Raw genomic sequence first — 14,376 nt, 5'->3', positions numbered from 1 at the left:
AAAATTATGTATCCAACACACAAATCTGAAAGTAAAAGAATTTACAGTGTTTGATCCATTCTGGACCATTATCAAGTCAGGCAATGGATAAAGAGTGCTAGACAAAGTCAGTTTATAAGAAAAGAGAGAAATTTGAAGAATAGGAGTAATGGTAGAAGTATGGGAAATGGGTATAGGAATAGATTTCCCCCCATATGCAGGTGATGAGTCACAATAACGTGGCTAAAGTATGTAGACCAGACCACACACTAGAAGGTGAAGGGACGACGACGTTTCGGTTCGTCCTGGACCATTCTCAAGTCGATTGACTTGAGAATGGTCCAGGATGGACCGAAACGTCGTCGTCCCTTCACCTTTTAGTATGTGGTCTGGTCTACATTTCCCCCCATGGTACTTCTACCCTTTCCTATACTTCTTACCTACTCCTATTTTTCAACCTTCTTGCCTTTCATCTCAATCTCTTTCCTTATAAATTTACTTTCTCTACCACTTTTTTTTTTTTTTAATTACTTGACTTAATAATGGTCTAGGATGGACCAAAACATCATCAGTTCCTTTACTTTTAGATTTGTGAGTTAGGTGTCTAGTGTGTTGTACATTACGGTAAATATAGTAGTGGTTTAGTAATTATTTCTGATTAGCGGAGAAGTTGCTCATGTAGTGGGGGTGATGCATAAGAGGGGAAGGCCAATATAGTGCAGTGCTTCATAGATGGAAATAGTGCTTTAGATCTGAATAAAGTAGTGCTTTAAATATGAAGTTAGTGCTCTAAGGGTAGCGATCACAAAGTCTGTGCACGAGGTGTGCACAAGGTCTGGAGATAGTATTGTGGTAGTCAGTAAGAAGTTTGAGTGGAATAAAATCTAACTTTTAGTTGTGTAAGTTGTGCTTTTGATGCTGCATTCATGGAACTGCTTTTGTCACAGAGGGCGGAGAAACTTCAATCACCTTCACTGTTGCCAATATCCAGTGGTTATTAAATTTTTTTACAACAGTAAAGTTAATCATTATAATATTTTCATTTTTGAATTGATTTTGTATTATTTGTAATCATATTATTTTAATTACTGTATCACTGTACAGTAATGTTCTTATATTTTATATTATTAATGGCCCTACTATTATTTATGTTATAATCATTATAAATATCATTTTAATATGATTAATATTATATTAATACAATATTATCGTAATTTTTATTAATAGCACTGAAATCACTTTCATTATATTTCTGCAGGTGCCTAGTGATGATGTCTCTCCTCCACTTTCCTCACCGGAGAGTACTGAAACACCAGAGAGAAAAACTCTTAAAAGTATATTAAAACGAATGTCCCGTGAGGATTCTAGAGGAAACCTTTTACCCCCCGATGGTGCTGACTTGCGGAGACTTATGAAGGCTCCAACGGTTGAAGGCTTTGTAGCCAGAAGATCTAAACTTAGCAAGACTGTTTCATTCCAGCGAAAAACACTGTCTTCTCCACCTCCTCCAGCTCTTCTTGACGAATTGAAGCACTCGCAACAGCTTGATACATCTGGAAACACGGTTCCTGAAATCCTGCCAAGCAATTTAGCCTCACCAGTAGTAAAGGACCCCCCAGCTAAGGACAAGAGCAGTGATAGCTGTACAACCAACACAGATGGCGTAAATAAGCTTATGGTGAAACTAGGATCAATGGGTCTGGATGGAGCACAGGAGACTCAAGCTCAAGATTTAGTTTTAGGAGTCAGAAAGATTCTCAGAGACAAAATGGTCAGTTAAGAGAATTTTAATCTCAAATATTTATGTAGCTTTATTAAATCAAAAGAAATTGTGTGTAATTTTTTTTTTGTATGTGATGTTGTGAAACAAATTATGTATACTAAATACATGGGTGTGGAAATAGCCTTGACATAAGTTATTCAAGAAGTTAACTACACCCCGACAGTTGTTGCAGACATACTTGAAAAAATGGACACCTGTTTTACAAATCATATACTGTAATTAAGTAGTAAACAGGTACAGTATAACTATATTAAAGGATTTGTTATAATGCAACGTTCCATCTACGGTAGATTCCTACTCAAACGGAATAATTTATTTCAGATTCCTTCTGGTACCATTCAGTCACTATTTTGTCCACTATTGTCATTAATTAATTTGTGCTTATTAGTACAAGTGATAGAACATCTACTTGAGCAGCGTTTGAGATCAAAGCCTGTTTACAAAAATTTATTTTAATTAAAAAAATATTTTTCTAAAGTTGTTATAATGTTTATCAGTTGAAGGATAAATTCCTTCAGATAAATTCAAAAGGAATTCCTTAATTATCTGAAGATCTTATCCAATGATTCTGATCTTTCATTGGCCAGGTTCCATTGGACTGGGATTCTGTTATGTTGCTGGAAATGAGACCGATGAAAATACAGTGACCCCTCATTTAATTAAATAATTTAGTCTGTGTAATGACTTCACTCATTTTTGTTACTTTTAAGATAGGGTATCTTTTAAGATAAGTGTTCTTATTTAAGTTCGCAGAAATTTTCTGGTAGGGACCCCTCAGTAGCTCCCAGAGCCAACTCTAGGACTAGTACCAGCGAGTGTTAACCCAACACACCAGGCCTCCGAGACCTATGTCACTTCAAGCCAGGACTAAAATCTGGCTTACTCTTTGAGGCAAAAGGAGATATGAATCAAGAGATCAAGCACAAAACTGGGAAAAATCCATCAGAAAGTATAGGCATAACTAAACAAGTGATTGCTTGAGGTAAATTAGGCATCCCTAGGTAAATAATCAACCAGACAACAGCTGAAGTCACTCAAGAGTTTTATCTAGTCTACCTGCCCTCACAATTCTGCCTGATATAACTCATCCAAAACCTATAGCTTCTGCCATGTAGGCATCTTCTCATTGGCTTCTCTCTGTCAGCTGGCTTTCTTTGAAACATTAAACCAGGTTTGAAAGCTGCTGACTTTCCTTGAAACATAATGTTCCTCCTGGAATTATTGCTTTGTTTTTATTTATTAATACTTGTACACCAACATGTGTGTGTCTTAGCATTTACTCAAAGATCCTACCAGCTCTAAGGGGTTGCAGGCGGTGTCCCTCTCTCTTGCCACCTTGCATCTGCACAATGCACATTTATTTATTTTTTCTGTGCAGGACCTGTTGATGGAGAGAGAACAGTCTTTTTCAACTTAAAAACAGTAGCTTTGAAACATTCAGACTGTGTGGATGTGCACATTAAAGACCTGCCTATTGTGTTGGCTTGGGCTCTTGATATTTCATGATCAGTGGCTGCCAGTACCCTCTATTGCTGTGTTCAAGGTCAGGTTTGGTGTTTACTTTATCCATACACATCTTTTGCACTTAGTATACCTGTTTGTTTGGCAATGGGGTTGGCAGATATCCCTTGTCCTTTTGGGGTTAATTGTCTGGTATGTGTTCTTGGTCGAGTTGTTATGTCTTCCCTATCTGATTTTGTTCCAGATTTTACTTTGTGGATTGGAGATCCTCAGGATGTTTTTCAGTGTTTTTAGGCCCTAATGACCATTCCTATTCCCTCCATAAAGTGGCTTACTGGATTTGACTTAAAGTGGCTTACTTACTGGGACTCACACATGAGTCCCTTTCATGTGTGGATATGTGCCATTGGTTAGCTCTGGCCTTCAGTTTTGGCTGGGCTACCTTCAAGTGTGGGCATTTTCTTTGTTGGCTGTCCTGTTTATGATGGGGTCACACTTTCCCTGTGCATCCCCACTGTGTTTGCTTCGCACTTCTCTCCTTACTGCATTCATACTGGAGATCCATTTAATTACCAGCTTGAAATTACATTCATTTTTAGCACTGTAGGTTTGCCACAGCTCTGCTAAGCATTGCCTGAGATTTGGGTTACTGGTGGAGGTGGCATCAAAGGTTGTCTCCTCTGGGGTTGTAACAGAGGATGTGAGGGCCTACTCTTCCTGACTGCTTCCCTTGTCTTTTGGAATGGGCCTTAGGTTTCAGCATCCCAAGGATTCAGAACCTCTCAGATTGAAGAAGCATTTAAATTTGCAACATCAAGAAGAGGTAATAGATTTAAATTTATGTAAACAGTATTGCTAAAAATGTTCCAAAACACACCTCAGAACAGTGTGTATATGGATGGCATAAGTTAAATGAAAGGATACTTGTATAACAATACTAGTACAGTAGTAGCTTAGACATTTTAGCTGGTAAAGATTACAGAGAAGACAAGACACCACAAGTGTAGATTTCATCTTGTAACTACACATAGTTAAGGATATTATTGTCTTGATACAATGAATTGTGCTAGGATGGAACCCTTTGATGGGGTTGATATTTCTACATTTCATATTTTTTGTATTCTAAATGTCATTATTAATACAATAAATAGACAGAGAAATCACATTAACGTGATATATCAATGAACAAATCCACAGGATCCGTGATGAGGGGTCGAACCTGTGTGCTGGGTGTTCCCAGGCACGCTTTAGTCGACTGCACCACGACATGGTAAAAAAATTGTAACCTGGGGTACTACTGCACCCACAAGGGTCCCGAGGCTTCCACTGAAGCCGAACCGGGGTTCCACACAATTTTCCCCCATGCACTTGGGCTCTGTCATTTAGTAATTCTACCTCTTGACTTCTTCAATACATGAAGAAATCACATTAACGTGATATATCGATGAACAAATCCACAGGAGCTGTGATGAGCATTTGAACCTTTATGCTGGGTGGTCCCAGGCATGCTCTATTATCATGTCGTGGTGCAGTCAGTCGACTAGAGCATGCCTGGGAACACCCAGCGCATGGGTTCGAACCCTCATCGCGGCTCCTGTAGATTTGTTCTTTAATACAGTAAATATTAATACAGTACAAACTATATATTTACCCTTCATAAAGCTTCCCTTGACACTACATATATGTCCTCTGTTCTGCAATGAGCTTTGGAGACAGCTGTAAATATCATATGCATCGAGTAACATAACAAAGTTTTAAGAAATTTCAAGATAAAATAAATGTTTCAATATCTAAATAACTGACTTTCTAAAATTTACTTAAAATGTAATTTAATTATTCAAAATGTATTTTAACAAATAGAATTTGCAAGTTTTAAAGTCAAGAATAACCTGTAATTACTACAGTTATAAATGCTACACAGCTGAAGTACAGTAGTAGCTTTCGAGATTGAATAATTGTGCGTCTAGAATAAGGTCATCTGGATATTGTTGCCTCTCAATGTGAGATGAATAGTGTATTGATATAAAGTGAAAAATTCGGGTTTAATAAATGAGTAGAGGGACAGCAGCATGATGAACTCCTTTTAAATGTGGTGTGTCATCTATTTTGGTAAGTTTATGACATTGATCAAGAAATGAAGAACACTTCATTCAACATGAATTTATATAAATCTAAAAATTTAATATTTTGTATACAATAATATTTTTGTATAAGTTACCTGGATAAAGGAATCACTTCAGAAATCCATCTCTTTCCATTTCCATCGATGTTATGGAAGTGTCACCCTTGTTTAGACAGGCATAGTAATAAAGCACATTTGCTATAATTGTCTAGTATGAATGTGGGCATAGTCATGGATCCTGATGAACCATATTGGATCATTGGGATGGTCTGTAATAATACCTTCTGTGTAAGTGAAGTATGGAATTGATGTTATGAGTTGCCATTGAGTCGTGGAGAATGAGGGGAATCTGTTACTGTACTTTCCTCTGTATCACTTGTAGAATGTGTGTGTGAAAATTATCTCCTAAGTTGTGGATTACAAGAAGACATATGACTAGCTTGGTCTCCTCTAGGTCATGAGAAGACCACATGACTTACGGGAAAAGTATATGATAGTCTCCTCTGACTTATGAGGAAATGTGTGTAATGGTCTTCTCTGATTCAGTGATCATTGGAAGATCATGTGATGTGTTCTGGACTTGTGTATCATGGGAGTATGCATAATGGCTGTCTCACTAATCATGGTCTTGTGGTCTCTTTTACTTCTTGGATCATGGGAGGCGTGTATAAGGGTTTCCTCTGGCTTATGAGTGTGTGTCTCATGGATCAGGTGCATGCATGCATTTCTTTGTGAAAAATATGGTTATCTTGGGATCCTTTGTGGACTATCTATCCTGTACGTTATGTGAGAGTGCTTTCTGGGTTGAAGACATGTGCAGTGTATGTGATCACTTATCTTTCATGGATTATAGGATGTATATGAGTGAGAGTCCCTGGTCATAGGTGGCAAAAAGTGAATTTGATAAGGCCATCGTGGATCATATATTGCAGGCAGGATGTATGGTGGTTTCTTCTGGCTTATAGATCATTAGAATGTATGATGGACCCTTGTGGATTTTGTTGAGAATGCATGATTCTTCCCTCTGGATCATAGAGAGGGGCACACAATGTTCATTCTCTACTTCATGGACCCTACAAATGATTCATGTTAAGAACACTGCATTCACAGAGACTGCATTTCCCACTTTTTCTAGAATTTATTTTATGTTCACGCTTGTCATTTGGCCAGGATGATGTTGAGGTAGCATGGGTGGCACGGGTAGAGGAACTACAGCAACAACTGGAAGCACGGGATGCCACCATCAGACACCTGACACACACCATCTCTCGGCTGCAGGTGGGTTCAGTAGCTGCCCTGTAGCCTCAGCACAAGGTAGCTCGCTCAGAGAATGAAAAACAGTATGTGTATGATTGCTTTTCTTATATGCCTTATTGATTCAGTTATGGAAATTAGTTAATATTAGATATAAAATGTGACTGAATGTGTGAAACCTGGACTAAAGACAAATTACTGCAGTACAATATGGTGCGTATTATTAAAGGTCAGTTTTGAAAATACTGTACTGTACAGTGTTTATCGGAGATGCTCGTGAATCATTTGTTAGTAATTATTAAAAACAAAAATTCAGGGCATTGGTCTTTATGCATAATATATAAAGATTTGACCAATAAAAAAGTTGTGTATACAGTATATATGTGAGGAATATGATTTTTGTATATTTCCATAAACTTATTTAACCCCAAATTAAAATTGGGTAAGTTGTAAAATATAGAGATGGCAGAGAAGTAAGTGTAATTAATTGAAATCATATGTTATTAAATGTTGCTGCACAAGCTCATTATTGCTAAATTAGATTGACTAAATGACTAAATTAGATTTTCAAATGACTAAATCAGAATATAATACACTATACTAGACTCAAACATTGCTCATCTAAAGTACTGATCTGCTACTGGAGCCAAAGAACAAGTTTTTTCTCTTAGGTTCTGTAGGAGGAGAAGTCAATAACAGCTTTGATATTTTTTTGTTTATTGTGAAAAGTTGATGGGTATGAATAATTTATTGTCTGATGGAAGATGTTGGATAAGCCCACTGATTTAGCTGAGTGTGCAAGCTGAGCAATCATTGATTATCTCAAACATCATTAATCAGGTAATTAGATTACTCAACTGTCCAAGAACACATTACTGGACTTATGATGGGGTACAGTTCTTGCATTCCTGCTGCAGGTAACACCACCTAAGGTTAAAGGTGTCAATGTGTCAAAGATGACCAAAGATGATAATCCGCCACCTATGTACTCCAGGTGCGTAAAGACGGCTCCTTTTTGTGAGCCTACTATAAGCATCTAGCATGATCAGTAAATATGAAGTTTGATAAGAATGCGTTACCCATGATGGCAGTGTTTTGATTTCACACACGTGGAAAAGGAGCCTTATCTGTTTGTGCTGAGCTGCATGTTTTCTCATTAGCTGATAATATTTATTTGTTGTACCACTGTGACATCCATACTGACAGCAAATAACTTTCAAAAATCTATTTTAAAGAGATTAATTACAGTGCAGACTTTATTTTTCAAATCTTTCAATCCTTGCACTGTGCTTTTTGTAATTTATTTTGAAGGTTATGTTTTCTTATGTGACCCTGTCCCTCCCCCCTCTGGCATTTTCTGCCTTTTACGTGCCCCCCGGATGTCCTCGTCGTGACCCTTGCTGACTTGTTCATGGCGTCCTGTGAAGGCGGGTGTTGAGAACGAGGTCATTGTCACTGAGAGCAGCCAAGTCAACGGAAGCACAACCAGATGTCCAACGATTGTCAGGTCATCCTCGTCTGATGCCAGCAGCGATGGCTCAGATGACGATGAGCCACTCTTTATGGTAGGTCAGACGATGATGATCCAGTCTTTTTGGTTGGTCAGATGATGGGCAATCTTTATGGTAGGTCAGATAATGATGATGAGCTCATCTTCATGGTAGGCCAGATGATGAGCTAATCTGTATGGTAGACCAGAAGATGAGCTAATCTTTATGGTAGGCCAGATGATGAGCCAATCTGTAAGGTAGGCCAGATGGAGATCCAATCTTTATGGTAACTCAATAGAGTTACTCAATAAAATTGGGACCCCTTAAATTTTGAAACTCTGTACTACCTAGAGTACAGACTGGAGAGATACTTACCATAGTAATTTACACTTGGAAAAATATTAGGAGGACTTGTTCCAAATCTGCACACAGAAATAACACCATCTGAGACCAGTAGACAGGTCAGGATGTGCAAAATAGCCCCATTGAAAAGCAGAGGTGCAATAGGCATGCTGAGAGAGAACACAATCAATATCAAAGGCCCAAGACTTTTCAACCCCCCCCCCTCCCCCCTCCCTACACATACAGGACAAAACTGGCTGACCTCTTAAAGTGTTCAAAAGAGAATTTGAAAAATGCCTTCAAAGGATACCTGATCAATCAGGCTGTGACTCATATGTCAGGTTGCGAGCAGCCACATCAAACAGCCTGGTTGACCAGACCACCAACCAGGAGGCCTAGTCAGAGACCAGGCCACAGGAATATTGATCCTCGGAATCATCAACAGGTAAGTCAGATGATGAGGGCAATCTTTACGGTAGGTCAGATGATGAACCAATCTGTGTGATGTGCCAAAGATGAGCCATTTCTTATGGCTGACCACATTATGAGCCAATCTGTATGGTAAGCCAGATGATGACCCAATCTGTATGGTAAGCCAGATGATGAGCCAATCTGTATGGTAAGTCAGATGATGAACCAATCTTTTTGGTAGGCCAGATGATGAGCCAATCTTGATGGTAAGCCAGGTAATGACCTACTCCTTTCGGTCAGTCGCATTGAATTAAAAAATGGGACCAATATCTTCCTCGTAGGTGCCCATATCTTGGGGATATGTTAATGTTTTGATTTGTTTCTGGACATCTTAAAAATAATACAAAAGATTTGTTTCAAACTTGAATCATGTATGAGCACTCATATTATGACGTGCTATATTGATTCTTGGATATTTGGGAAAACATTTATTTGGAGGAGTATTTCTGAACAGTATTTAAGCATTGAAGTGGTTGTTTTACCTCATATTGAGAACATGCAAGATGCTGTATTACGCAAGGTTTGCACTTCTAAATACATTTTTATTCAGAATGATTTTTCTTCTATTTTAGGCATGTTGAAGACCTCATTGTCTGATATCTCGAATGTGTTTCAACAGAATTGATTCTGATTTTATAGACAAATGTGTTGCAGTCATATGATATGGTTTATTGCCTCAAGACTTTGTATTCTTCTGATGGCAACCTTATAGTTTTAAATTGTTATTAGTGGGTTGTTGCTCATGGTCATTAAATTAACATAACAAAAATGTTCCAGCAGTGTTAAAATTAAACCCTGGAATTGCAATACGATGCACTGCTGTACAACTGGTAACTACTAATTCAGTAATGATGATGATAATAAATAATGATGTTAAAAAGAAATACTGTATATACATTACTTGTATTATATTATATACATGCATTATATAGCAATATTTTTGTATAAGGCATCTAATCACAGTGTTTTATGTCACATGATAAAAACTGAGTTACTAACCTGGTATTACCAATAGGAAACTTCAAAACAATTTAAGGGTTTATACAGTGGAATATATGTTTGAGTTTATAATTAAAGTACTATATTAGGGTCTCGGTAGTACAGTCGGGTTTGTTCTGTCCCCCGACATAATGAATTATATGTAACTATAACTATATCAAAATAATCTATACTATATCAAAATAAGCATTATACGACAAAGAGTACTGGGAAGACGGAACACCATGAGCATAGCTCTCATCCTGTAGCTACATTTAGGTAATTACACTTAGGCAATTACAATTTGTCATCTAGTTCCTCTTTTGTCCATGTGTTGCTTTCTGGTGGGCTGTAGGCATTTACGATTATCAGTTTATCATCCTGATTCCGAAACCTGCAATGCTATTATGTCAACTTCTTGAGGGTTTTCGGTTATTAACTCTTATCTTCAGGTGTTCTTTTACCAGCACAACCACTCCTTTCCCCTACCTAGTTTTCCTTTCACATCTCAAAACTGTGCAGCCCCTTGGGAATATGACCTCATTTAAGAAACATGAAGAAAATGTTATAATTCTATAAAACTCAAAGATATATATACTGTACTGCTGCTCCTACCTATTGTGCAAGTTTTTGAGTGGTGGATTTTGACTCCAAGGTCCTTTCCTACATCAATCTGTTGTAATGTAATGTTATTAATTTGATAGTTGTGAGTGGTTTGTTATGCCCCACATGCATAGTCTTACATTTGTCAATATTCAGAAGCTTTTGCCAGTGGTTCTGACCATTTGTGAGTTCATGTAGATCTCTTGTAAGGCTTCAGTATCATTATCATTTCCCATATTACCATAAATCTTTGTGTCATCTGCAAATTTGATGATGTGGTTTTAATATGCTCATCTATGTCATTGATGTACAGTACAGTATATGACAAAAAAGGGTAGGTCCCAAAATGGACCCCTGTGGCACCCCACTTACCACATTCCTCCATTCAGATTCATTCCCATTTAGCACGACCCTTTGTTTTCTTTGTTTTAACCTTTGTTTTATCTATTCTAGTATTCTACTATTTATTCCAAGTGCCTGTAATTTCCTAGCCGGTCTTTCATGTGGTACCTTATCAAAGACTTTAGCAAAATTTAGTATACATGAATTTTAGCAAAATCCATGCATACTAAATCCACCAAAAGTCCTCTTTCTGAGTAGCTGGTTACCGTTTCCAAGAATGTGAGCAGGTTTGTAAGGAAAGATCTATTTTTAACAAACCCATGTTGTGTTGATTGTATAAAATTGTTCACTGAAAAATGGTGAATGATTCCTCCTCCCTGAGGATTCTCTCCATGAGCTTGCAGATGCGTGATGTCAAGCTGATCGGCTGGTAGTTTTCTGCTGAGCTCTTTCTGCCTTTTTAAAAATAGAGGTGATAGTTGCATATTTCCAATCTAGGGGGGGACTACCCCTTGGTATTATAAATTGAAAAACTCTGAAACCCATTAAATGGTCTTTGGCACAAGTACAAAAATTATGATAAAATTACTGTAACTCCCGAGTAATATTTGTTTACAAGAATGTTACCATATTAATGACTTACACTAATACTTTATATAAGAAATGTCTTGAATAACCAGAAAATAGTTTGAAATCAGTGTGAAAAAATATAGCTGCAGACAAATTGATTGTAGCTAATGTTTATTACTTTTAACTTACATATTCAGTTTAAAAATATTAATTTCTTCCCTCTCATTGCATGTGCTATGTAATTTTCAATTTATTAACAAAACATTTCAATGTTAAGAGTAGCAACAAAAAATGAAAGACAGTAGGCCTACCAGAGAACCACATTTTAAATTTTTAATAAATTGTTTAAATACTACTTTCAGTTTTATATTGCAATTTGCTTACATAGTGTTATTTGTTTGCAGAGGTGCAACTCCATTGAATCTATTATCCACCAGTCACCAGAGGGATCCCCAGAAGGCAGACATGCACAGTTGGGGGCACGACGTTCCTGGCCGCACCAAACTTCTGTGGAGCAGAGCCCTGCTCAGCAAAATCGGCTAGCTAGATCTCTAGAAGACTCACGTGTGCATGGTGATGTTACATTAGATGTTGGATCCTCAACTGATGATGACATATGTTCTTTTTCATCTGATGATGACCATGTTTTATATGGTGACATTGGACATGAAACTGAAGAGCCTGATCAAAATGATGCTCTTGAAGATGAACTGTCTGATAGTATATTCACTGTAGAAGATGAAGATGATATTGATGAAGATGTAGAATGTGGTGAAGGTGGAGATGCGGAGCTTAATTCTCAGGATTGGGAGGTGCAGTTGTTGGCACGTCAGTTAGCAGAAGATCAACGGGGTTTTGCTCGTAAAGTAGACAGAGACATTGCAGAAGGCCGCCTTGATTGTGCTCTTGCAGATCTCCATGAAGCTTTAGCTACAGACAATTTAGGACCACTTACAGATGATGATCTTGCAAGATTAGAAAAAGCTGTGAGACGTGAACGAGAGAAATTGCGAAGATATGCTCGAATGTACAGCTTGGATGAAAGGCCTTTACTTGAAGATCAGTTTTCATCATTATATCGCAGTCGATCCCAGCTTTTGTTAAATCGTAGCTCAGAATTATGCCTGGCTGGTCCTACACAACGGCGCCTTTCATTGTTGCTTCAGCAACTTGCAAAAATGCCCCCAGCAGAGCAGTTCCTATTAGACCGTTTGGTATATACTACAGATCGCAAACGCAGGCTTTCCCGCCAGCGATCTTTATGTGATGAGCATCTAGCTTCATATAACTCGGCTCGTGTACCTATCAGCAATAGATCTAGTCGATCAATAGCAAACAGACGTTCATTGAGTGTGTGTTCTCCTCCACCTGGAGCTACTCCTGCAATACCCTTGAAGGAGGTTCATGGACCAGTGAGGGAGCGTGGGCCTGGGGGTGAGAGTGGTCCACCAACAGTGTCAGCTATGCTAGCCTCTTTACATCGTTCAGTTGCTGCTATTCGGGGACGTAGTTCTAGCAACAACCAAAACTCACAGAAAGAGGGAGCACCTCTCTTACGACCATCTAGGTAACGCCACTGTAGCAATACCATGGTCATTCGGCCATTCATTCAGAGTAATAACTCAAAGAAAGCAATAGCAGTATAAGCATGTTTGTGTTGTGCTGCTGCTACAAAATAATGTTCTTTATATTATTTTTATTAATGCTGTACCAGTTTACTTGACTGCAAAAACAAAAACAAAGCACTTTTATCAAAGCAATTTTTATATGCATTTAATGCAAAATCAGAGCATGGCATGCAAAAAAAAAAGGGCATTTACAATTAAACCATATTTTTTATATTTCCATTTAGCCAGTAGTAGTAGTCAGGAGAATGCTACTGCTGGTTATATATATGATAGGCTGCTTGCATGCAGCTGTGTGCTGAGCTAGATTATCACTTCTGTTAAAATGACAAACATTCAGGTACAGTATAAGCATTAAATCCATTAGAATCGGGAAGTGAGAATATTTTGGTTCATCTTGGACCATTATCAGTCTCAATTTTGTTATAGTTCAGAACTGGTCAGAGTTTTCACTTTTCCTGTCGGTAATTTACAATACTGGTTTGATGTTTACATCACATCTTTATTGTTACAGCAACATTTATTATTCAGGTACTTTAGAAGCAAATAAATAAAATTGGAACTAAATCTGGACAAGCGTGGCACTAGATATTTCTAATTGGTGGTACAGTATAGTATTTTAATTCTTAAAACTCAGTTATATTTTTAGATTTACCATACAATACATTTGTGTGTGGAGTGTGTGTGTGTGTGTGTATAATTACCAGCTGTAGTTACAGGGTGAGAGCTATGTTTGTGTATGTCCTGCCCTCCTTGTAATCTTTGTTATATGACATTTTCAGGCTATTGATGGTTTTGACATCTATCAACCTCTTGTCTAAATTGTTCCAACTGTACTCACCTAGTTGTGCTTGCGGGGGTTGAGCTTTGGCTCTTTGGTCCCACCAAAGGGGTAGCAGACAAAACTTTGTTCGCAAAAAAGAGCTTTGATATTTTTTCTACACTTTTATTTTCTTAGCTTGAAGGAGCATTTCCTATGAACTTTATAATTCCTGTCACCATTTTGTTTGTGAGTATTTTGCCTTGCTCCATTCACTTGTATTGTCTGTACGAATGTGTGTGTGTGTGTGTAAGCAAGCTAGAATGGTCCCTAAGCTATGAAATGTATGTATGTATGTATATATGTGTACCATCTTCCCAGTAGTCTTTGTCATATGAAGCTTTGAAACTACTGACGGTTTTGACATCTACCATTTTCTCACTTGTTCAAACCATCTACCACTCTGCTTGTAAAAGAAAACGTTATATTTTTTGGCACCTTTATTTCCTTAGCTTGGATCTATGATCTCCTGTTCTTGACGTGGCAGGTCTCAAGAATTCCTCTTTGTCAATTTAGTCAATTCCTGTTAATATTTT

At 37.7% G+C, this 14,376-nt stretch overlaps 1 protein-coding gene across 7 annotated transcripts in view; it reads left to right on the top strand.

Moving 5' to 3' along the window:
- LOC123757051 (Cyclic nucleotide-gated ion channel-like) overlaps positions 1-12,992 on the top strand; it is a 134,407-nt gene extending 121,415 nt beyond the window's left edge. For all 7 annotated transcript variants that reach the window (XM_069323700.1, XM_069323699.1, XM_069323698.1 and 4 more), the window contains 4 exons: positions 1,238-1,750; positions 6,516-6,623; positions 8,027-8,164; positions 11,800-12,992. In XM_069323700.1, coding sequence (XP_069179801.1) covers positions 1,238-1,750; positions 6,516-6,623; positions 8,027-8,164; positions 11,800-12,966 — 1,926 coding nt within the window. In that variant the 3' untranslated portion in view covers positions 12,967-12,992. The remainder of the gene's footprint in view (positions 1-1,237; positions 1,751-6,515; positions 6,624-8,026; positions 8,165-11,799) is intronic.
- Positions 12,993-14,376: the final 1,384 nt, after the last annotated feature.

This window comes from Procambarus clarkii, chromosome 13, assembly GCF_040958095.1.
Source record: "Procambarus clarkii isolate CNS0578487 chromosome 13, FALCON_Pclarkii_2.0, whole genome shotgun sequence".
Taxonomy (NCBI): domain Eukaryota; kingdom Metazoa; phylum Arthropoda; class Malacostraca; order Decapoda; family Cambaridae; genus Procambarus; species Procambarus clarkii.
This window is presented reverse-complemented; position numbering and strand designations above follow the sequence as displayed.